This window comes from Acanthaster planci, linkage group LG07, assembly GCF_054643075.1.
Source record: "Acanthaster planci isolate LZ-2023a linkage group LG07, COTS_SCS, whole genome shotgun sequence".
Taxonomy (NCBI): Eukaryota; Metazoa; Echinodermata; class Asteroidea; order Valvatida; family Acanthasteridae; genus Acanthaster; species Acanthaster planci.
The window spans coordinates 790101-812242 of record NC_141783.1 but is presented as its reverse complement, the minus strand read 5'-3'; the positions used below and the strand labels follow the sequence as shown (position 1 = coordinate 812242).

Genomic DNA, 22142 nt, shown 5'->3' with positions numbered 1-22142 from the left:
AAGGAGATTCTTCTGAACAACTTGCAAAAAGACTATACCATAAAATGGATGGGGGTGTTTGGGAGAATGGAAGTAAAATTGTAGAACAAACTTGTTGGAAGTCTATTATATATTGACTTCTTTTGACTCAGTGACTGAAAAAGATATTTATGAATGGGAATGAATATGTGCTTGGCCAGTCTAATGTTTAAGAGACCTTGCTCCTGAGGAGAATGAACGCTGATAATGCCCCTCGCCTGCGACTCAGGCATTAGTCGCGTCCATTCTCCTGAGGGGGTCTTAAAGGCTAGCCAAGCACATACTTATCCCTTTATCAACCCTCCTATGCTGAAGTCACTCTTTGGGTCACTTGGTGAACACCTCAAAGAAGCACAGCTGTGTCGTGTTGTGCACTGCACCAACAGTCCCTCACAGGAATATCAGATTGCACTTTTGTGCTGCCCAACAACTGTGCTTCACTGTTTCATGTGCATCATTGTGCAGTAAACCAAATGCAGTGAAGAGGACTGCACAAAAGACCCTGGGTCATTTTGTGCTGGCAACCAACTGTGTACACACTGAACCTGTGCATGTTTGAGTTCCATAGAGAAACTACATGGTCACCAGTGACTGTGGGCATTTGTGCACATTTGTGCTGTAAAACCAAAGGAGGGTTAAAGGATGGATTCATAACATCAGTGTTTGACACAGAAGCCCATACATTTGATGTCCCTTATTTTTGCTTTGCTCCAGCAAACGGCCATTGAAAGCTGCACTCTGATCATCCATAACCTTCCTTGCCGCAAAGATACCACCCAGCTGAGAAATCGTCTCAGGCAACTGTCGGACAATTGTGGGGGTAAAGTCATTCACATGTCGTACAAGAATGCCGTCATCCAGTTCCCCAATGCAGAGAAAGCAAGCAGGTAGGTAACGTCCGCGTACCCACCAGTATTGGTGCTCAGGGCACTGTGCCTCGGATAAAACTCAAGGGGGCGCTATTAGGTGCAAGTGCTTGACTAGAATGCATTATATAACAATATCACCTAGCCTGAAATGTGTTCAATTTGTGACTCATATGTCCATTTTTTTACTGTGACATTACAAATTTACAAATCAAATCTGTTTTCCGGTGTGTCAGTTATAGTGGCTGAGTTGTTCTTTCATCAAACAAATCCTCCAAATTTCTTGGTGGATTGTGAAAAATCTTGAAGCAGCAGGGTTCGTTACATGAATATTTGCATTACGTCGGTGGACACCACGGATACCCTTTCGTGCATAGGTAGTCTGTCATGTTTGAATGACCTTTGTACCTCTGGGTGAATTGATTGCAACATTGCCTCCCTGTGATTATACCATCCTAAGGGCCAAGATCAGACTGGACGGAGAGAATGTATTTGGTAACAAGATCTCGGTCGCTTACCCCAAGAACAAGCTCCAGTCCCGCAACGCAAACTCACCGGCGAGATATTCGAGCAAGGCGTCACCCCAGTTGGCTCAGGATTTGAACGACGATATGACAGCATCCGACAGTCGAGGAGACGATGATGCAGATTGCTCCGATCCGAAGGACGATGCCGTCGAAGGACAGGATGGCCCTCAAGAAGGTATTGGTTCACATCTCAGGCTCCAGATCTGCTTTCTTTGGGTCGTGCAAGCTGCGTGATGCAAACTTCTAGAAACTGGTATCACGTTGTGCAAGCGTAGGGTGCTGCGTTCTACAACAGGTCTTTCATTGGCTTACAGTGTGGAACCCTCATTGAGTCTGAGGCCACATACAGGACGGCATATTTTCGAAAGCCAAATTAATTCATTTTTTTATTCCTCAATCAAGACAAAAAGATTTTGACAAGGGACGTGCTGTTTCCTGTACGAAAATCGTGAACAATTTTTGTCTCACTGACACATTCACTGACACATTAAATGAATTTCAGTGATAATTTTTTGGTTACGTTGTGGAACAAAAACACCAAAAGAGTCCAGTCAATCAGTCATGTTTACAGAGTTTGCCTGATGGTTTGACTTTGTTACCTTGTCTTGGGCGCTCCAACACCCTTTCTTTATATTGCGTCAGTGTGGAGGCCATAGAGGTTTTTCACATGATGTCACTTGATGGGCAAAGGCAGTTCAGGAAAACGTTCCAAGTCTGCAGTAGCACGTGCATTCCTGGATATGCGACTTTCTATAGGCAATTTCATGTACGGTAGAATGCCGACAGACTTTGAAGGTGGTGTAAATTATACACTGACCATCAAAAATCATGTGACATGTGATTTCTGTTTCAAAATAAAAATCAGTTTCTAATTTTATTTCAAGGCTGACATGTAAATTTGTTGACATTTTTTCCATTTTTTGACTGCAAAAAGGAATAATTACTTAGTTAGAACATAAAGTGCTCTACCGTGTGGTTCCAACTATGGCTTGTATGGTCTTTCACATGTGTAGAACATTTGTGGGTCACTAAGACATTGTGTCCTGTTTGATTTTTTTTTCTGATTGGTTGAATACGGCCGTTTCACAATAGTGCGCCATCAAGAGTTTGCAACGCGTTGGCCAATCACAATGCACGAAATTTGTCGACCAAATGCGCGTTTGGAAAGGGTCGGCAAATTTTGCGCGTTATGATTGGCCAATGTATTGCAAACTCTTGGTGGCGCACTATTGTGAATCGCCCGTATTGTTCCTTTGTTCCTCAGAGGGGTCATCGAGATCGGACACTGAACACGGGGCCTGTAGTGAGTCTCTCAACAAGGATGGGAACTTTAGTCGGTCCAGTCAGCCGCATTCCAGCTCCGCAGATTCCCGTAAGCCACAAGCCGCAGACGAGCCGGCAGCACGGAATGCCTCAGCCAGCAGGATAGCTGCAGCATTTAGACCCATACAGCACGATGCGGCATGCAGAACCGAGTCTGGTGACAGACCTGGGAGCAGCGCTGACAGCAAGCCGGTTGTTGAGATCTGGCCACAGAAAGACTTGCCGGATGCTGACGCTAAGGGTGCTGCTAACAAGAGAGGCTTCTTACCTGTGCCTGCCTCTACGGTCTCGCTGATGAACTGGTCGTCAACAGTTGGGATGAACCAGCAGTCAATCCGACCTCAGATTACAGGACAGCCCAGCTACAATGCTGACGCGGCACCGGGTCTGTTGCCATTCAAACCAGCACCATCAGTTCAGCGCATTCCAACCCCACCGCATCCTCCGCAAGGGCAGCCCGTCTGGAACCCGAGAGATTACGAACCAGTCGGGCAGTCGCCAACATTGAGAGGCATCTACAGGCCGCCCTCACCGATGCTGGCCAATCCCATGGGTGACTGGCAGTACATGTCTGTCCAGGACTCGGACAACGGCGTCAGGAAAGGGGCGGAGTTGCTGGTGACCAACTTGGACAATAAAATGTCGCGACAGGACCTCAAGAAATGTCTCCTGGCCAAACTCAATGATCACTGCAAGGCAAGACCACAATGCCGTTAACGCATTGGCTATTTCACTGCATAGTACATTGTTTTACCCATTTCCTGCCGAGGTGCCCAGTTTCGGGGACATAGGCTTTATACACGAAGCCATGCTGCCCGAAGCTTGACAAAAGAGCTGGGCCTTGTAACAAAAGACCGCACTCGGAACAAAAGATTGAGCTGCTGGGAATTGCCAAAGTTGTTTCAGTTTTCAATAGCGGAGGTTATCCGTTATTGTTTTGAAAGATTATACCACTGTTTGTGGCATTCAGCGCGAGCAGATTACCACCGGGGACAAAAGTGCTCCAGTAATGAGTGATATAGTACCGCTGCACGCTAAGCTGGCCCCTATTGAAAAGACGCCAGCTGCACGCCATGCCAGTTTTGGGAACGAAAGAAACTTATGTAACACCGTACTAGCTGGGCTCTTACCAGGGGGTAGGCCTGGCTGAAATACCCGAGCATCAGTAAATGTTGTCTGTTAGATTAGAGTAGCCACCAGAAAATGTCCATTAAATGTAGTAAAGATTTTTTGAAGAATTTTGAAAAACGGAAAATATTGAAAATCCCATGGGTTTACATCATGCAACTTCAATTAAACCCAGCAGCAACGGGTTAATCAGACTTCAGAAATACCTGAGACAATGAATCTTTTCCTATTGGTTGAAAGCCTGTCACATGACCGATCTTAAACGGTTGATAGAACACAAACAGGCAATACAGACCATGTGTTCCTGCCAAATAAAGGATTGTTTCTGACTACTCACGAGAGGAACATGCTCTACAATGGCTTGAGCGGTGTTTGGAAAAACAAAAGCAGAAAGGTGTTGGAAATATAGGAATTTCTTGAAAAAAGAAACTGAAAAATTAACAGACGGAGGTCCATTCCTCAGAAAAACGAGATAAATATGTTTATTTCTGACTTCAATATTCCTGTTCTAACCATTCTGTAGGTGCTTCATCTGATCTTTGGGAGTCCGGTGCCAGGCCGTTACCAAGTTGTTGTGCGAGTACCTAGTGTCCCAGATGCCATCAGAGCCATGGCCAACATAAACAGATGTCAGATTGGCTCCAGACTGGTCCACGTGTCTCTATTAATGCCCAGTGATACCAATGCTGATAAACTCAGGTAAGATCCAATGTTTGTGCCACCTTTTGCCTTTCATGGAAAGATCTGTTTAGTTTGAGAGTTTTTTTTTTTTTTTTTTTTAATCTTTGGCCTCAAGCTTAATGTGACCCGCTCTGCAAAAAAGGGTAATAAGCCACACAATACCAAAACACATATGGCCAGTTCTATTTTCTTCAAAAATGCAATTTTGTGGTTTTTTCCTGTCATACTTTCTGTAATATTTATATTTTCAAAATTTGTGACAACAAACATAGATACTGATGAGAAAAGACGAAAAACTGATCATTCAGAAAGAAATCCTACATAGCATCGTGTTTCCAAGCGCTACATGTTATAAGCTTTTTCTTGAAAATTGCTTTTATTGAATTTGAAATGTGGATATACAAATGTCTATATATCTCCAGAACGCAGTGCACTACAGGGGTCATTATCAAATTGTAGCTTTTGATGTACAGAATCCAGCCATATCAAAACTTCATAACCTGAATCTGGCGACGCATTACCCATTTTTCTAGAGCTGGTCGTATATCAGCTTTCGCCGTGCAAACCTTCTTCAGTTATGCGTGACCAGATTGGCGTGAACCCCAACTCCATTTTGCAATTTTGCAAGAATGCAGTCTGAATTTTTCAACATCCTCTAGCTTCCTCCATGTGAAATTGGATACAATTTCAGTCCTCCAAAACCTTCCATTATTTCTGGAATGTGTTCCATGGAGGGGTGACCGTTGCCTCAGTCCTTCATAATCCTACGGCATTTCCTGTCAATATGTTAAGGCTTTGCAAATGGTATCTTGGAATGGCGGCTATGATTTCACGCAATAATCTTGGCCTGACTTTATGCGTGGCCCAGTGTAAACGACACAGGGTTCGGTCCAGCCCAAGAGCTTGATACAAAATTAGCTACGTGTTTTTGCCATTCAGCCTCAATCCACCCACATGGTCCAAAACCACTCGCAGGATTTTAGAGGATTTAGGAAGGTTAAGGTTAACGACTTGCCAACTTGAATACCAAGACCATTGTGCCATCAGCTAACCAAACTTTGTTGGAGAAACACTCTGAGGAAAATCAAATTGACTCATTAAATTTCCTGCCGTGATATTTGAAAACATGAACACAAAACGATGATTTCTTGTTCTTGTAAATCAGTCGTGGTTTAACAAAGTTTATTTTGGGTGCCTTTGAGAGGTGAGCGTTCATGTACACTTTTATAAACAGGCATTATGGTATTAAATGAACCTTTATTTTGATGATTTTTGTTTATTTTTCGAATAGGCTGATGATCATTCCGATGCTACAAGAAATCCCTGGAATGTGCCTTCCATTGTGTGATTTGAAGCCCTCATTTGAACACAGGTAACCACGCCTGACATGATGTTACAGATGTTACGGGACGATTCACATAGATGTGAATTCTTATTTCGAGATTTTGGCTATTTGAATTTCCACAAAATGTCTATTATCTTTCTGTACACGCTGAAACAGTAAATACAAGAAGGACTTAATGCATCTGTGTTTTGATTTCAGATATCGACAGACGTTGTATGTTAGCGATTTGTATCAGATACCTGATACGGTGACGATCCGAGAAACGCCGATGGGGAAGGTGGTTGCCTTGACAACTCAGAGCAGATCCAGCACACCCAATTCAGGGATTCATTCACCGGCGGGGAACCAGTCACCGGCGTCCTTCCTCCCTCTCAAGTACGTAGCACATGCATACACCCTCATGTAAATCTTTAAACTCATACACAAATTTTATAATGAACAACACCTGAGTAAACCCTGTTACGTGATTGGTTGATTGTCAATCACATGCTTGTGTAATTAGCAATCTATTGGTGATCAATGTTATGCATGTGATACGCACTTTGATGCACAGTTATGTCTCCAATATTGATGGAAACGGACTAATTCAACAGTACGCGGCGATAGACTTAACCCCTTGACGACGGGAATTTCTTCCCGAAAGCCGACTCCAAGAATTCCAGCCTCGCTTGGCCACGAAGGCCACCTGCCAAACCGCAAATTCTCGGTTTGTGGCCCAGCGTGCTCTGCACGCTTTGAATTACACAGTGAAAAGGCTGATTGTTCGGTGGCATGCAGCTCTACTCAAGCTTCCACATTCCCGTTGCCTCTAGTGGGGACTATTGTGAAGCTGGTGATTGTGATGCAAATTCGGCCTTTTCATTTCTGGGCTACACCCAAAGGCCAATTACCATATATACAAGACCTAGGGTCTGCCTTCTTTTGTCGTGTTCGCTGGGCCAAGAGTAATAGCTGAAAAGCGGGCTGAGGATCTCAATTTTTACGGCGTGTCTTAACGCGTCCCGGCGCGAAGGGGTTAAAACAGGATGTCATGTTTGTATGTGCACTTTTCCAAAGGGCCTGTGTCCTCCCCCGCCATTGAAAAGCACGTCACGTGAACAAAGTGTGGTGCTATTATATTATAGGTCTATTGCATTTGTAGTGGCTGGTACATGTGCATGTCAGTGTCTCGGCTAGCCACGTCCCGAGGACAGCCAGAAAAACAATTGGTCTGGCAGATTATGCTCATACCAAATTTACAAGCCTCCCATCTTTTACAGACATCTTTAATACTGGTTAATAAGTCCTCACATTTCTTTCGAAAATACCAGATGCAGTGGAAATATTGTCTTATGTGGGACCAAGGGGTGTCAGTTTCACACTTTTCCTGGGAGGGGGCACGTAGTTTATAACCTTGGCTGGGAGGGGACAGGCAGATATTGCATTCCCAGATAAAACTCTGCTTAATGTAGGTGCAGTTTACCTGTTTGCATTGTTGGGGTGAAGGCTTTGGCCCTCAAGGCCAAGGTTTTGACCCTGAAGGCCTGGGCCTGGACCCTGAAGGCCAAGGCATTGACCCTCAATGCTAAGTTTATGACCCTCAAGGCTAAGGCGTTGACCCTTATGTCTTAAGGCTAATATCAAGGCTTAATCCTTGAGGCAAATGCCGTCTAGCATAAACTTATTTATGCAGCAAAGATGTTTTGCCCTCCCAGGCCTATTATGGTAATAAACTGTGATGGTGTAAATATGAAGGTGTGCAAATCTGGGTATATTTCCTCTTCCGTGGTACAACATGATTAAAACATACCTCACACTGTAAAGACAGCTCACAGCAAACCCTGAGTTGTGTGTCTGCATAACAGCAAAATGTGACAGAAATTTTCCTTGAAAATCCTAAAATCGATTACGAGACATTGGTCCCACAAGGCCAAGACTTTTGCCCTCAAGCCTTAAGGCTAACGCCAAGACCTTCAAGTCAAGCCTCAAGGCAGCCTTAATGCCAAGGGTTCAGCATCAAAGGCACTGCATCACTGCCTGATTGTTTGTTTGTTAAATTTGTTTGTTTTTCCTTTTTTTCCAGAGAGCCTGTGCCAGAGCCCTGTGAAGCCTTCTGTTCCATGCACGATTGCCAAGACTCGCTTCAGTACAGGAACCTGACTCAGGATCCATTTGTCGTTGTGTCGGTCAGAACGTTCGCTGCCCAAGTTCACACGCTACTCCTGATGCACAACGGAAAGATACCTCTTGTCAGGTAAGCGGACATCTTTGCCTGCCAGTAAAGATAGTTAATATTTGACAGCCAGCACAAGTTTGAAGGAGACAGTCCCCAGTAAGTAAGAAATTGAAAGGGAAAGTTTGTTAATAGGGGCATGTAAAATGAGTTCTCGTTCATCTTGAAGGCTAATGTCGGAATTAAATTTGGTCGGCAAACTTTGCTGAGTTCAGAAATGGTCAATGTTGAAAAGACCCCTCAACAGTCGTTGAGCCAAACTTTAGGCCACTTGAAAAAAATAGTTTAACATCAGTTTTATTTGTGAAAAAGAGAAGGAAGGAGGTTTTTTTTAAAAATACTTTGGTATGCATGCTGATCTGGACTGCCGCAACCATGGAACGAAAGTGCGATGTTCGCAGAAGTGCACATGACATTGTGTGTATGTACTCGGGTCGCATGTTATGCATGCACGAGGTTGTGTGGGCATTGTAGAAACTATGGGGGACAGCTAAGGACATCGGAAAAGACAACTTTGACAGAAGAAAAGAAACCCCACGGCAAGATTTTTTTGGTGGGCGCTGATACTAAACTAACTATGTGGCGTTATTAACATCACAGTGACACAGCAACAGTTGCAAATATTCTATCTACCCCCGGCCCCATTCGGGTTTTCTTTAATCACCCTGTTGAACCTGACAGAATCCAACAGTGAGAATAAAGGCATTCTGTTCGCCGCTCACATCAACAAAATCCCACAGAAAGAGCCCCTTATCAGATATCTGTGGATTTAGCATGGTTAGGGTTATTAACTACGTCTGGCTTTTCTCCACGCAGTTTTATGGTTTGTTACGCTGCTGAATTCGCCAAGTTGACAGAGGACTATGAGGACGGAGTACCTTTGGAACATTCATTGACTTGCATCCAAGGTGTGCGCGTAGGAGTGAGTCGAGATGGCTACAAAACCGTTTGTTGGGAGCAGAGCAAACCAGAGGCAGAAAATGGTAATTTTTGCTGCAGCAGTCAAATATCACATATATTTTATACACAGTAGTCAATTGACAGGTAAAGTTTATGTGCATTAGTCCACTGTCAAATTTCATGTACAATAGTCACATGTCAAATACCTCTTATGTGTGGTAGTCAAATGTTTTATGTACAATAGTCAAATGTCAAATTTATCTTGTTTGTGGTATTCAAATATCAAGTGTGTTTCACGTACAACAGTGAAATGACAAATATATCTTATGTGTAGTAGTCAAATGTCAAGTAGGTTTTATTTACAATAGTCAAATGGCCAATATGTCTTACCTGTAGTAGTCAAATGTCAAGTATGTTTTATGTAAAATTTCTGATCCTGTGGATTTTTGTGTGTTTTTTAAAAAGGAAGCCGAAGCACGACTCCTTTGCTGCCTCCACAGTTATTCCAGTTCAGCAAGGAGGTTGTAGAACTTCTCAAGCATACTCCAAGATGTCGACTGGCCTTCTCCAAGTTCATCCCCAGCTACCACCATCACTTTGGTCGCCAGTGCCGCGTGGCCGACTACGGCTTCCTAAAGCTCATAGAACTCTTTGACGCAATATCACATGTGCTGCAGGTAACTCGTTATTACCGGTCATTCAGAAATACCTCTGACAGTCTGTCGTTTGTTGCTGGTCAATAGTTATCACAGGAATGGTTTGGTGAAACTAGCAGCCAGGTTATGAATACTTTCCGATTTCGTTTTAAATTTTGACTCGGAATTGAAGTGCATAATGTAAAAGAATGCTTGACCTCTGTTGCATTTAGTTTGACCTAAGGGTTTGTATAAAACTCCCAACCACAGGACTTTTTTGTTTTTGGATCAGTTTACTTCTCTAGCTTGTGAGAAGTTATTGAAATAAATGGATGTTTTGTATGACAGGTACTTGGAATAACTGAAAATAAACTGCTCACGTTGACGCATCGGACGCAGGTTAAACGTTTCTCCCAAGACTTGCTAAAAGTGCTGAAATCACAAGCCAGCAAACAGGTCAGTTCTGCTTCTCAGTGTGCGGGGACTTTTTGTTGTGTTTGCGCTGTTTTTCGTTTCTTGTTTCTCGGTTAGTTTTGTTTTTACGAGTAACCTTGAGAAACTCGATTTTTCCGATTTTCTCGTTCGACACGATACTCTGTGAGAGAGATTTTGCTGAAGTGTTGAAACCTTAGGACATTTGTGTTCTGCAAGAGTAACTGACAGGTGATTTCAAGAAATAAATTCTTAACTTTTTGCCAGATAACTTTCCAGGAGTTTCCGTCAGCCTACCTGCGATGCTTCAATAAGCCGTGGAAGGTCACAGATTATGGAGTGTGTGATCTCCAAGACCTACTGACGGAGGTTCCCGAAACCATGGCCATGGTGAGGAATGTTGATTTTGGCTTTGTTTTGCCAAACCCACCGGGATATTTTAGCTGTAAACCCTTCCGAAGGCAGAAACGCATAATGTACAATGCCATATTGGCTGGAGAGGGATTGAAGTAGTGGTCAGTGTCGTTGAAGCAGCCTCGTGTACGGAGTGCTTTCCGTGCTGTTACTGTGATGCTACTTGAAGCAAACTGTTTTAGACGTAAAAAGTAGCTTTTTGACACATTTGCGCACTGTGTCTTGACTAACAAATGCGGAGAATTGATCAGGAAATCGAAGTTATCTTGTTTTATGACCAACCCTTGTTTCCATTCTGGCTGATCATGGTCTGGTTTTCTTGTGATACAGATAAATTGGAATGGGGACGACACCGTGGTCTTCATACCGAAGAGAGGTAAGCGAGCTCGAAGCCTCGCCAGGTTTTTGCAGAAATACCAGCGATTGCATTAGAAGAGATCGACATCATGAAGGAACTTTGCGTTAATACTGAAGGATGAGATGATTGCATTGAGACTGCTTGCACAGTGTGTTTTTCCTACAAGCGGTTGCTAAAACTATGACTGGCCATTGGTGCAAAAGTAAAAGAACAGTTCATAAAGTGTTCAAAATCATTGGTAGCTATTGGCTCCCATACAAATTCCAGGCAAAGTGAGAGCGGTCTTTTTGTAGTAAACATTTGACAGCAGTGCATCCCCCCCACTCGAGGCCTGTGCCCCGCCTCCCATGTACCCCAGCTCAGAAATAAGAGAAGGAAAAAAATCCGCTGACGGTCCGTGTTTCAGTGGTGACCAAACCCACCGAGTGCCCCCCCTCGAGAAATGAAGCCCCTCCCCCAAACTACCCCTCCTGTAAAATGTACCCCAGCGATGCCACCGCTTGACACATTTTGAAGTTAGGGCTGAATCATGTCCCATTTCCTCTTGGTCAAAAGAGCAAAACAAGGAGGAGCTGATCCGCATGCGCAAGTTCAGCCGGGAGGTAGTTGATCTCCTCGCCTGCCAGCCCCGCCATCGCATCCTCTTCTCCAAGTTCATCCCCACCTATCATCATCACTTCAGTCGTCAGTGCCGAGTCGGCGACTACGGCTTCAACAAACTCCTGGAGCTGTTTGAAGCGATGGAGGACGTCATCCAGGTGAGCAATACGTCAAGGGCTGGTCCTCATGGACAGAGTTGCATATTGTATATCGCATGCTGGGCTATACAATAGCACGGGCAATCTCTTTTTGGGCTCTTGGGTCGTTCTCTAAATTCAGCGTCCAAAAGCGTGGCATTTTTGTGTCCCTGTTACACCTGACCTTTGTAATTTGCATTAATTCATCACTCTCAGAAATAAGAGAATGTTGCCTCACCTTCCAAATTCGTATGTCAGATGTGACAGGGACACGAAAAAAAAAAGGACCCCAAATTTATCGTGTGATTCTCGTTTGTTAAAGAGATACTAATCGCAAGTTTGTTCGGTCAGATTGTCAAAAGCCAGGTTGTGAGGTTCCACCCCAGATCAATATTTGCTGATTGGACTCAAAAGGATTTCATTTAACACAGTGGAGCTATGTCACATGTACAAGACTTGTATTTATTGCATATTGGAATGACCACTTCAACTTGTAATTTACTTCCTGAATAGCAGAGTGGGGCCTCCTGTTAATTTTTGTGACTCATGGCTCCCAGGGTCAGGGGTTTGAATCCAACTGCTGTCCACAGGTTGTGTCCTTGGGCAAGGCACTTTACCCCTACTTGTTAGCGGCCGCTCTCCGCCGTGGAGTAAACATGGGTACCAGCATTAGCCAGGGAGCAAATTGTCATGGCAACCAATATAGGGAGAGAATAGAAATATTCTCGATAGATTTATGGCAAGAAGATTAGAGATTAAGTTCAGCTTGATGAGCCAAATGGCTCAGACAGACTTGATTATTACACATTACTATCACAGATTCAGTGAAGACCGCAGAGCTGTTCTAAATTCCTTGGTACATCCATTTTTGTGCACAAACCTATGGAAAAGTTTTACAGCTTTATATGGCAATTTGCTTATCTGTGTCTGTATTCTAAAATGATGCCTCAGCAGAGCCAACGACCCAAAAATTGAAACGCACAATCAGTGAATGAGCATTTGACGCATGCGCATATGCACTTCATATGATTTTGGCTGAGGCCGTGTCGTGCGGCTTAACAGTAATAAAAATACGACGTACATTAGTTGCGTGTATTATTCTTGCACTTTGAGAACATTGTTTGGAATATTCCATCTGATCTCGTTTCGTTCTACAAACCACGTAAACTCGAGCGTGATTTCAAAATGGCAGCCCCCATGAGGCATCAAAAACTTTTGCATCGGGAAGGAGGAGTTAGCCATCTAGTAATTCAATTCGCAGTTAAGCCTGAAGTAAGTCATACCCATTCCAAATTCAGGTAACATTTACAGCCAAAAGACCATAGAATTGATAACTAAAAGCTTACATCTTTGCCCAAATGAGCTTTTGCAGGGGAAACACTAGTTTTTGTGTGCCTGGGTTGACCGTCAGTCAAGTTCACATGTTTTAACAAAATAGCAAACCCTTACATTTTTTAAAGGGTACAAATAATTTTGGGCTCAACTGTAGCTCTTTTGTAAATACTTTTTATCAAATTTTCACTTGGGAAGGCTGAGTTATTACTTCATCTGCCAATTCGGGGCTTATTTCTGTGATTTTTAATCCTTGTATCTATCTACACGTTTGGACACAAGGTTGAGGAACAAGGGGACGAACGCGTAGTCATACTGACCGCGAATGAACAGTTGGCTGTCGTAGCTCATCGCACGTCGGAAATCCTACAACGGAACCGTCTCCACCTCATCAACTTGGGCGTGTTCCACGATGTTTACACCAGGTGCTACATGTACCCAATCTGCCTCAAGGACTTCCATGCCAAGAACGTGCAAGAGCTGCTGGCTAGATTTCCTCATGTGGTTGAGGTAGGTCGCATTCGAATGATCGTCGGCGGCACCCAAAGTTTCGAGACCTAGATGCCCAGTGGGAGAGGCACTGTGCGACATTATCTCTTGAAGCTAACTGGTACTTCAGTTAACCATTGTTGACAACTGTGATGTTGGACATGAGGTTTTGAACACCGTTGAATATGTCTAGCGCCCTCAGCTTCACCTGAAGTGTTCTGCATCCCCTGGGCCATTTTCCAATACTCAACTTGGGCTCCGTCTCAGGCTTCAACTGTTTTTTCACTACCTGACTTTGAAGCAGTAAGCACACTAATTAGTCTAATAGTGCCACAAAACATCAAATAAGATGCAAGAGAGCAAAAACTTACAGTAATCCAATTTGATTTAAACGCTTCAGGCCCACAATCGGGGATTGATTTCGGGGATGAAGCCTGAGACAGAGATCAAGTTGAGTATTGGAAAACGGCCCTGGGTTTCCAAAATCTCATATCCCCCATCCAGCAGTCAGCGATTGGTTTTTTGTCATATATCCATCTTGATGATTTTTTTTTATTCGCTTCTTTTTCCAAGGGGAATTAAGGGTAATAAAAAATCTTTCAACAGTGGTGGTTAGCGGTTCCTGCATTAACCTGTAGACATCAGGGGCGCGTGTACATGCATGTGTGCGTGTGCATGATATTATACAATCCTGACTGATGTGATGTCTCATGGTGAGGGTGACATGTTCTTACGTCACCTTGTCACGAGATCATTCTGAACCAAAGAAAAAAACAGTATTCAAGACTGGGATGACACTTTACAGTGTTTCCATTTATGATCAGTTATTTTTGTTGACAATGGAGGGTTTGCATGGCTGCCATCTTGCAGGCCAGTGCTTTTGTTCTGCTGGGTATGTGCAAAGGAGGCTTCCCTGTGGGACAAAAGAACTGCCCTGCACGATGGCTACCAAGCAAAGCTTCTATTGAGGTTTTAATAAGTCCAAGGAGAAAATAGGTCCAGTACATGGTGGTAAAGCAAGAGGGACAACGCTGTACACCCATCATGCCAGGCCAGCCAGGGTGCGTGTTTGTATGGGCCAACTCTGCCAACTCGGCACAGAGAGTCAGCAAAGTTGAACATGACTCAACTTTGCCGACTGTCTGATCTGTCTTGTCAACTCTCTTTATCTTTTCATTTCCATAGTTTGGCAGTGTTATTCACGTAGGTTTGTACCAATTTGGCTTTGTAGGTAGTCAGCGATGGTTCCATAGAGCGTCTGCATCTGGTGGAGAAAGTCCACCTCAGCCAGTTGGCACAGCAGATGTTGGTGGTGCTGTTGGAAACGGAACAGGGGTACCTTGCTATCACTGATGTCCAAACCGCTTATCGCAGTGTCTGGCACCAAGACTTGATTCCCATTGAATATGGGCACAGCAGGCTGGTCACGCTCATGAAGATGCTTCCGTACGTCCTCAAGGTAAGACCCTCGTTTTCTCCTAGAACAGGGTTTCCACAGTCATGGAAAATCCTGTGGAAAAAGATGTCCTGAAGTTCTGGAAAAGTTTGGGAAAAATAGTGTGTCCTGGAGTCGTGGAAGTCATGGAAATTAAGATCATGCAAGCCTTAGTTTTGATGGACGGTGTTTGATGCAGTAACGAGATAATGATAAATTTACAGGTTATCCTTGTCAGTCCGTGGTAGTGGCTACGGCAGTCTTCCAGGTCACCGTTACCAACCAACGTTTCTCTATAAAATGCCATTAAATGCCATGGACATTATCATATTTTAGTTATGGAGAGTCCTGGAAAATCATCGAATTTGGCCGTCAGATTTCTGTGGGAACCTTGTGAGAACCAGCCTGCTTAGAAAATGTACTCAAGACACTCGTACTCATACTGGCAAATACTCATACTCAAATGTCAAAAGTACTCTAACTCAGCAAAGCCTTTGAAGGCAATTCTGTTGTGTGACTGCTCCTTTGTTTATCAAACTCACTCTGACACAATGCCTTTGGCACTTTGATTCAACGCTCTAAGAATGTCTTCAAAGTACATTTCCATTTATAATTGATACTTGTTGCTCCACCTGCTGTGAGAGTTGAGCATGAAATCATCTTGTGAGCTTTGAAAGATTTATACTAAAAAATGTGAGCTAAACAGAGGCAAACAGTTTAAAAAGAACAAATTTTTTCTGTCCTGGATATCGTACTTGTAGATTATAATGTTTTCTCATGTACACAGAAAATGTTGGCTAGTATTCGAGAAGGTGTAAGACCCTGGCAGACATGAAATATAAGTAAGCACCCTGATTCAAACAAATTACTATTTTCATTTCTTGGTTTGTATGACCCTCAGGTGCAGAACGAATGGTTGGATGACTGCTTCGTGGAACTGACCCCAGCCCACCAGTTTGCGCGCAGGGCCCGCTACGTCCTGATCACGGACAACCGGTTGAGCATGACCCTTCAGGAGTTGGTCACTAAATATCACCGGCTGTATGGAATGGAGCTGCAGCCGGCCAACTTCGGCCACAGCACGCTGACCTCGCTGATTGAAACGGTGCCCAGAGTCCTGTCACTAGTCAACAAGGGAGCAAAACGAGCCGTGACTCTCAATCCGAGTTGCTTAGGTAGGGTCAAAACTCAAAGTATGTCAATATCAACTCTTTGTAATGCATTGAGTGTTTTTTTTTCTAGAATCTGTAGTTATTTGAAGAAAGTAATGTAATTCTTTTAAGTGTTCTGCTTTACCGCCAGTTCCTGGCTTGCAGATGGACATGGGGAAGACCAACTCTTTACGAAGACTAAGCGATCAGCGACTGTCCTATGTTAAAGGTATGTAATTGAGAAATCAGGAGTAACAAGCAATATTTGGTCTGAACTGTTGAGCTGATCATGCACCCCTCACAATTTGACACAGTGTTGGGGGGGTGAACCTTGGGGTATGTATGAGCGACAACCAGGTCTTGACTACTGGCTGATTTTACCTGGTGCCCAGGATTCGTTTGGTGCAGAGGTTACCAGGGAAGATCAACCAGTGGTCCACAAAAGGTCATCATGTGAACTCACCCGACATTGGCGACTGTTATCGGCCCAGTTCAGGGAGTTGGTTTTGATTTTTTTCAGTGACATGACCTTCCTGGTGAGCCCTCGCTTGAAAGCTTCATCCAGTGCAGAGTGTAAAATCTTCATTTCTTTCTGTCGGTGTTGTAGTTGAGCCCAGCTTAAGTCCTCATGAGTCCATCACATGTCATCTGGTCTAAATTCAAGTCGCACACCAGGCAAATTATTAGCTGTGGCAAAAACATTCCTTGGTCATCGTTCACGCCGTAACTTAAGCCCAGTCTTGTGAAAGGACTTGTGACTGGACTTTTGAAAAGACTTGTGGTGCTGTCGACTAGAACACAGCTTTCTGTGCTACATCATGAACAAGTTCTTATGGGTTGGACTGATTCTTGTAAATTCTAGTGTTTTGTGCCATCTCTCCATTGCATATTATTTGATCTTTCATGTACTTTAGGAGAGCATCCTAGACCGTCATCTACCCCTGTGGAATCAACCAGACCCTCTAGTTCACCGCGGCTAGTTCCTTCGGCATCTGCCCAATCTCTGAGTAGCCCTTTGGAGGCACCTCCTATCTCATCAGGTATTTTTCAATCACCCGTACACTTAATCTGACAAAAGTGCATCTCAGCCTTGCTTCGTTCATGATCTTTCTGCACACTGATGCCAGTTTTTTTATTGTAGTGATCTTCCGCTTTTTTAGGAGCTAAGACTACCTTCTCATACTTTCCTCCATGTAGATACAATTCCGCTTTACAAATTCCCGCATCAACTTAATGTTACAGAAAATCTTTATTTGGATTAGATGGGACAAAAACCAGTCTGTTGTGTGTCTTACACTCTCCCATTTTGCGTGAAGTCTTCAGAACTCAATTTTCTCAGCTGTGGTGTTCGTTACTTGTATAAAATGCAAAAAGAGTAGATTCAACTTTCAAATGTTGAATTTAGTTCCTAATGTGTTTACAACCTCCCATTTAAATCTAATGTTTTCCAAGATATGTTCTACCGATATCAAGGTTTGCACATTTTGAGATGTTGCCCTGTCCTTATTTGTGTTCCATTTTTGCACTCATGGAAGATTTCTCAAAAGAGAGTGTATAAATTTATAACCACCTGTTGATCAGTAAAGTGGAAATTAGTCAGAAATACGTCACAAACTTTTACAAAATATTTTCAAGTAAGATAGAATTGGGGTGTTCCGTGCAAGTTGGGAATCTAAAGAGAGTCTGGTCTCTGGATTGGAGCCTGTTCCTCACATTCTTGCATCCTTAAAGTACCACTCACCAGTCTACTGCAGCCAACTTTGGAAATTTTGATCTAGTTGTGTGTAGTGGAGAACGACCAGGCTGTTGATTTATTTGACCATTGGCTGACTAATGTCGTCATTCAAAATGGCAGCCTCCTCAAAAGAAATTGCTTGGAGAAGATTCAAAAGGGCAAAGCATTTTTTCCCCTGTTGGTGCTTGAACAGTTCCTAACAAAAAGGTACAGAGAACCAGTCTACACTGCTGTAGAAAAGAAAAAAGTGATGGGTTGAATATCTTTGAAAAAAAGAGAAAAATAGGTGAATAGAAATTGATGCGAATTCCTCCGCGATTTCATGTCTGATCACAGATGCATCAGTCAGCCCAGCAGTTGTGGAGAGATCGTCATCGTCGGCAGTCTCTCTGTCCGACAGCAGAGAAGAATATTCAACACCTCCAGAGAAGTCAAGCAGCGACGTGGAAGGCCGGACTTTGAGCACCCCTTCCGACATCTCCAAGGCCTCACGACGACCCGGTACCAGGAGCCGAGGACGCTGTCAGCTGGCCGCCAATTTTTCAGTGAAGGGAAGCGAATAGGTTCAGCACGTGTAAGTAAATACGACAGTAGGGCTGTTTGGATTCCGAGGTCGCCGTGCGATGCACGTCACCGTTCGTACCTTGCACTTTAGTTATCTCAGTTATTTGACCTGTGGTCATGTTTTGAATGTTTATAAATTGTCTTCAAGATGTACATGAAGTTGAGGTTCATGTAATGAGAAAGTTATTTTTCTACAGTCAGTACTGAAGTGAAATTTGATTGCATTGCCGTCCCTGAAAATGTCAACTCTGATTGAGAGAGTTAATCGTGCAAGTTAATTTTTTGGCCCATCAGTTAGTCATGTGTTGGGAATTAAGCCAATAGTTAAAGAGCACCTCTAAAGAAAACAGGTTTTCTCTGATTTTATCAGTTCAAATAAATATGGAAGTCTCCGAATTGAATGCAGTGTCATTTGTCGTCAGAAATCAACTATAACAAGTTAAAAAGGGCTCTTTTGGGAGGTTCATGTCAAGATGCGAATTCTGAATGTACATGTAGATTGCATCATTCGGAGAAAACAGAGAAAATGAGGGGAACCCTCGCCCTGTGTTTGTAGTGGATAAACCCTTGTGCGTGCCAACAATGCCTACATGCATTGTTGGCATGCATAAGGGTTTATCCACTACGAAGACAGGGCCAGGGTTCTTCTTGTTTTCTCTGAATGATGCAATCTACATTCAGAATTCGCATCTCGGCATGACAGGAAAAAAAAAAGTTTTTAGATTGTTATGGTTGAGCTGTGAAGACAAATGACACTGTGTTCGATTTGGATGCTTCCATATTTATTTGAACAGATAAAATTCGAGAAAACATGTTTTCTTTAGAGGTGCTCTTTAAAAGAGACTTGCATGTAGGCATGTACATGTGTGGTCACTGCTTGTAGACCACCAAGTTATGGCGTGTCGTTCATGACTTCTGCAATGCTTGCTTTTTTTTGGCAGTATTGAGGACATTTCATTCCATGCGTTCATAGCTGGGAATGAATCAGATCACGATAAAGGTTAGGACTCTTTTCCTGTCTAATTGTGGCAAACGTTGATACTACAGAGATTTGGCCTATAAGTACATCGGTGAACCAGACAGGCCAATGAGCTCGTGTTGTATTGTGATGGTAGAGGCCGTGTTTGTTTCACATGGATCAGGATCAAGATCAGCGATTCGTCATTGGTTTACGGACTCCAAAAACCTGTTTAGTGGATGGTGGGAACCAGTGTTCGAATCACTGATCGAGATCCAGATCCGTGTGAAACAAACAGGCCTATAAACAACAGTCTCTTTGCCTTGATTGGATACTTCATGGTCACATGACTTTGCTGAACTTGAGGGTAAAAAACCTACCTCTGTTAATTTATTCGAAGACAATAAAAGTGCTTATAATATATGCACGCATTATTTCTATTTGTCTTGGTGCTGATGATAAAAATTTATAGGTTTATGGTTGTCATCAGATATGTCACAATGGTACCAAAGTATTTGCTAGGATTATATCGTTTACTATTCGTAGCTTCAAATAAGATTTTGAACAAGCTTTTTGTCCTGGAGGTTGCCACTTAACTCTTACTGCCATAACTTTACATAATAGCTTAAAAGAACCCTGGATCATCAAGGGTATGCATGCACAGACATACAAGAATGTTAAGTTCTTCCATTACTGTGACAAGGTCCTTATTCGGTGTTGTGGCAAAAGTAGAGGAAACTTGCCTGCGTCCAGCAGCTTTCCAAGTGGGTTCGATTAATCACGTTGAAAGATTCTGTCAGGTTGTTTTGTGCAGCCAGTCTAAATTTGGAGCCGCCTTGCGGAGAAAGAATGACGAATGTATTTGTGTACATTTACCAGTTGCAAGAAGTCTAAGTATGAACGCACTGGATCAAGAAATTGATCTCCAATATTTGCCTGGATTTGAGCAAAATGATCCCAGTGCAGGGTCGTATCTCACATCTCAATGCAGTCAACAGGACTTTCCAGTAGCAGAGGTGTACCCATTATGCTGACGGCAACTGTTGGCAAGTAATGGGCTTGCCTTGCTGGAAGAGAGGACAGTGAGCCCTGGCTTCACAAAGTAAAATTTTGTGGAATTGAACTCCTTTTGTTTTGGAGTAATGGGAGACTTTGAGATGCTTTTTACCCAGTTCTGAGCATGCATGCGTTGTTCTGAGCGTGCGTGCCTCGTTCTGAGCATGTGCAATATCCTGATAATGGACCTGTATGTCTGCTGCCACCAGTGTCTCAAAGTCTCCCATTGAGCAAGTTTTTCTAGATGCAGGGAAGTTTGATATCAATGCGTTCCTCAAAAACAGGATTGAATATGATACTGTGTAGGTCAGAGTATGTTGGTTGGAATACAAAATACGTTCAGTTCGGCTCCACGTGAAGCAAGATGTTTCACTTTTGTTTCATGTTTTAACTTTACCCTAGTGAATGAATTTGTTCTTGGGGCATTACAGAATGATTTATACATTGTGTGTATAAATTTATTTATACACAAGTAGAGGTGCTTAAATTGAAAGAATGTCTGTTATTTAAATGGTAGCCGATTATTTCTGATTAACAGAAAAGAATGTTATTGAAAAGTTTAAAATGCCAGTCAGGCATTGTCACATATTAATTTGGATGCAGACAGATCACACATCTACGAAGCATAACTGTTTGGGTTTGCCTTGGAGCTGCATACTCCCCCAGGAAACAATTATTTCAGGAATGTCTGTAGGCCTGATGAGCAGGGGTAATAGTGATGTGTACACCTGCTCAGGACATTTAGATATGTGTGCTCAATTAACACACAGCACAGTACCTTGTGTATGCTCTTTGGAATTTTGAGAATTTTTAGGGAGATGAAGTAGACTTGTCAACAAAGGGGGCGGGGCGAGGGGAGGGGGCTTGGATACGCATCATAATGTTCCAGGGAGGCATACCTGAATTACGTGTATGAAAACCATTTAAGTGGTTTTTCTGTTCAGTCAACCTCGGAGTTACCGTTCCCAGTGCGTTTACAAAGTTCTAAACCTTTTTTTCCCAAAATGAAAAACTGTTGAAACTGAGGAGAAGTTGCCATCTGTAGATCTTACCCTAACAGGCAAGCGTTTATTTCAGCTTCATGTAATTTTTAATTTCCTGGAGAAATACCATTCCAAAGGTGTTCAATGATGCTTAAAAACTCGTATAGGTCAGCGTACTGAGTAATTCCTACTCAATTGAGTAATTCCTACTCATTTTCTTACAAAACAATGGAGACCTCTCAGCTCAGCGTATTGCTCGTTTGTCACAGTATTCAGCATTGTGTTGAATGCAGCAAAGTTCTTGGCATGGGGTTGGGCCTTGGTGATGTTAAAATTTTACTATGTTGAGTTTTTGGCTGTTGTTTGTGATATATATCTAACTTGTCTTCCTGCCAAAGATGTAGGGTGTTGGAAATGTTTAGTCAACATGACGATATGCCAAATTGGATTCACGGAGTGGTTTGTGGCATTTGGCCTTCAATAAAGTCTATATTTTGGTCAGTATTGGGATGATTGCTAAGGATCGTAGATATGGACCTCAAACTGTGCACTAGTTAATTTTGTAACTGGTTTTGTTTGCACTGTAAAGATATCTAGAGTTTATTGTTGCAATCCTTATTTTGCCGTTTGTTTTAGAAAGGAACAGTTCTTGTCTGGATTGCTTTGGGCTAAAAGAAAGCCTTCTTGAACTCATCAAGTACATTATTATACATTATGCCATATGTTACATATGGAGTTGATCTTGTATGCAGATAAATGACAGTTGTCAAAAAATAAATTTGGTTTTGCATTCCAAAGTGCTGTTTCATTATTTTTATTTGCGATTTCAATATTGTATTCACTAGGCTTCGGTTTCATTAGAC

At 42.9% G+C, this 22142-nt stretch overlaps 1 protein-coding gene across 1 annotated transcript in view; it reads left to right on the top strand.

Annotated features, from left to right (window-relative positions):
* LOC110986132 (meiosis regulator and mRNA stability factor 1-like) overlaps positions 1-22076 on the top strand; it is a 29369-nt gene extending 7293 nt beyond the window's left edge. The window contains exons 6-24 of the mRNA XM_087138618.1: positions 733-905; positions 1345-1586; positions 2676-3430; positions 4386-4561; positions 5835-5915; positions 6087-6263; positions 7951-8121; positions 8917-9083; positions 9466-9677; positions 9984-10091; positions 10335-10457; positions 10812-10857; positions 11395-11597; positions 13191-13422; positions 14633-14856; positions 15734-16007; positions 16135-16212; positions 16898-17023; positions 18055-22076. Of these exons, the coding sequence (XP_086994744.1) occupies positions 733-905; positions 1345-1586; positions 2676-3430; positions 4386-4561; positions 5835-5915; positions 6087-6263; positions 7951-8121; positions 8917-9083; positions 9466-9677; positions 9984-10091; positions 10335-10457; positions 10812-10857; positions 11395-11597; positions 13191-13422; positions 14633-14856; positions 15734-16007; positions 16135-16212; positions 16898-17023; positions 18055-18281 (3795 nt within the window). The 3' untranslated portion in view covers positions 18282-22076. The remainder of the gene's footprint in view (positions 1-732; positions 906-1344; positions 1587-2675; positions 3431-4385; positions 4562-5834; positions 5916-6086; positions 6264-7950; positions 8122-8916; positions 9084-9465; positions 9678-9983; positions 10092-10334; positions 10458-10811; positions 10858-11394; positions 11598-13190; positions 13423-14632; positions 14857-15733; positions 16008-16134; positions 16213-16897; positions 17024-18054) is intronic.
* The last annotated feature ends 66 nt before the right edge of the window (positions 22077-22142 follow it).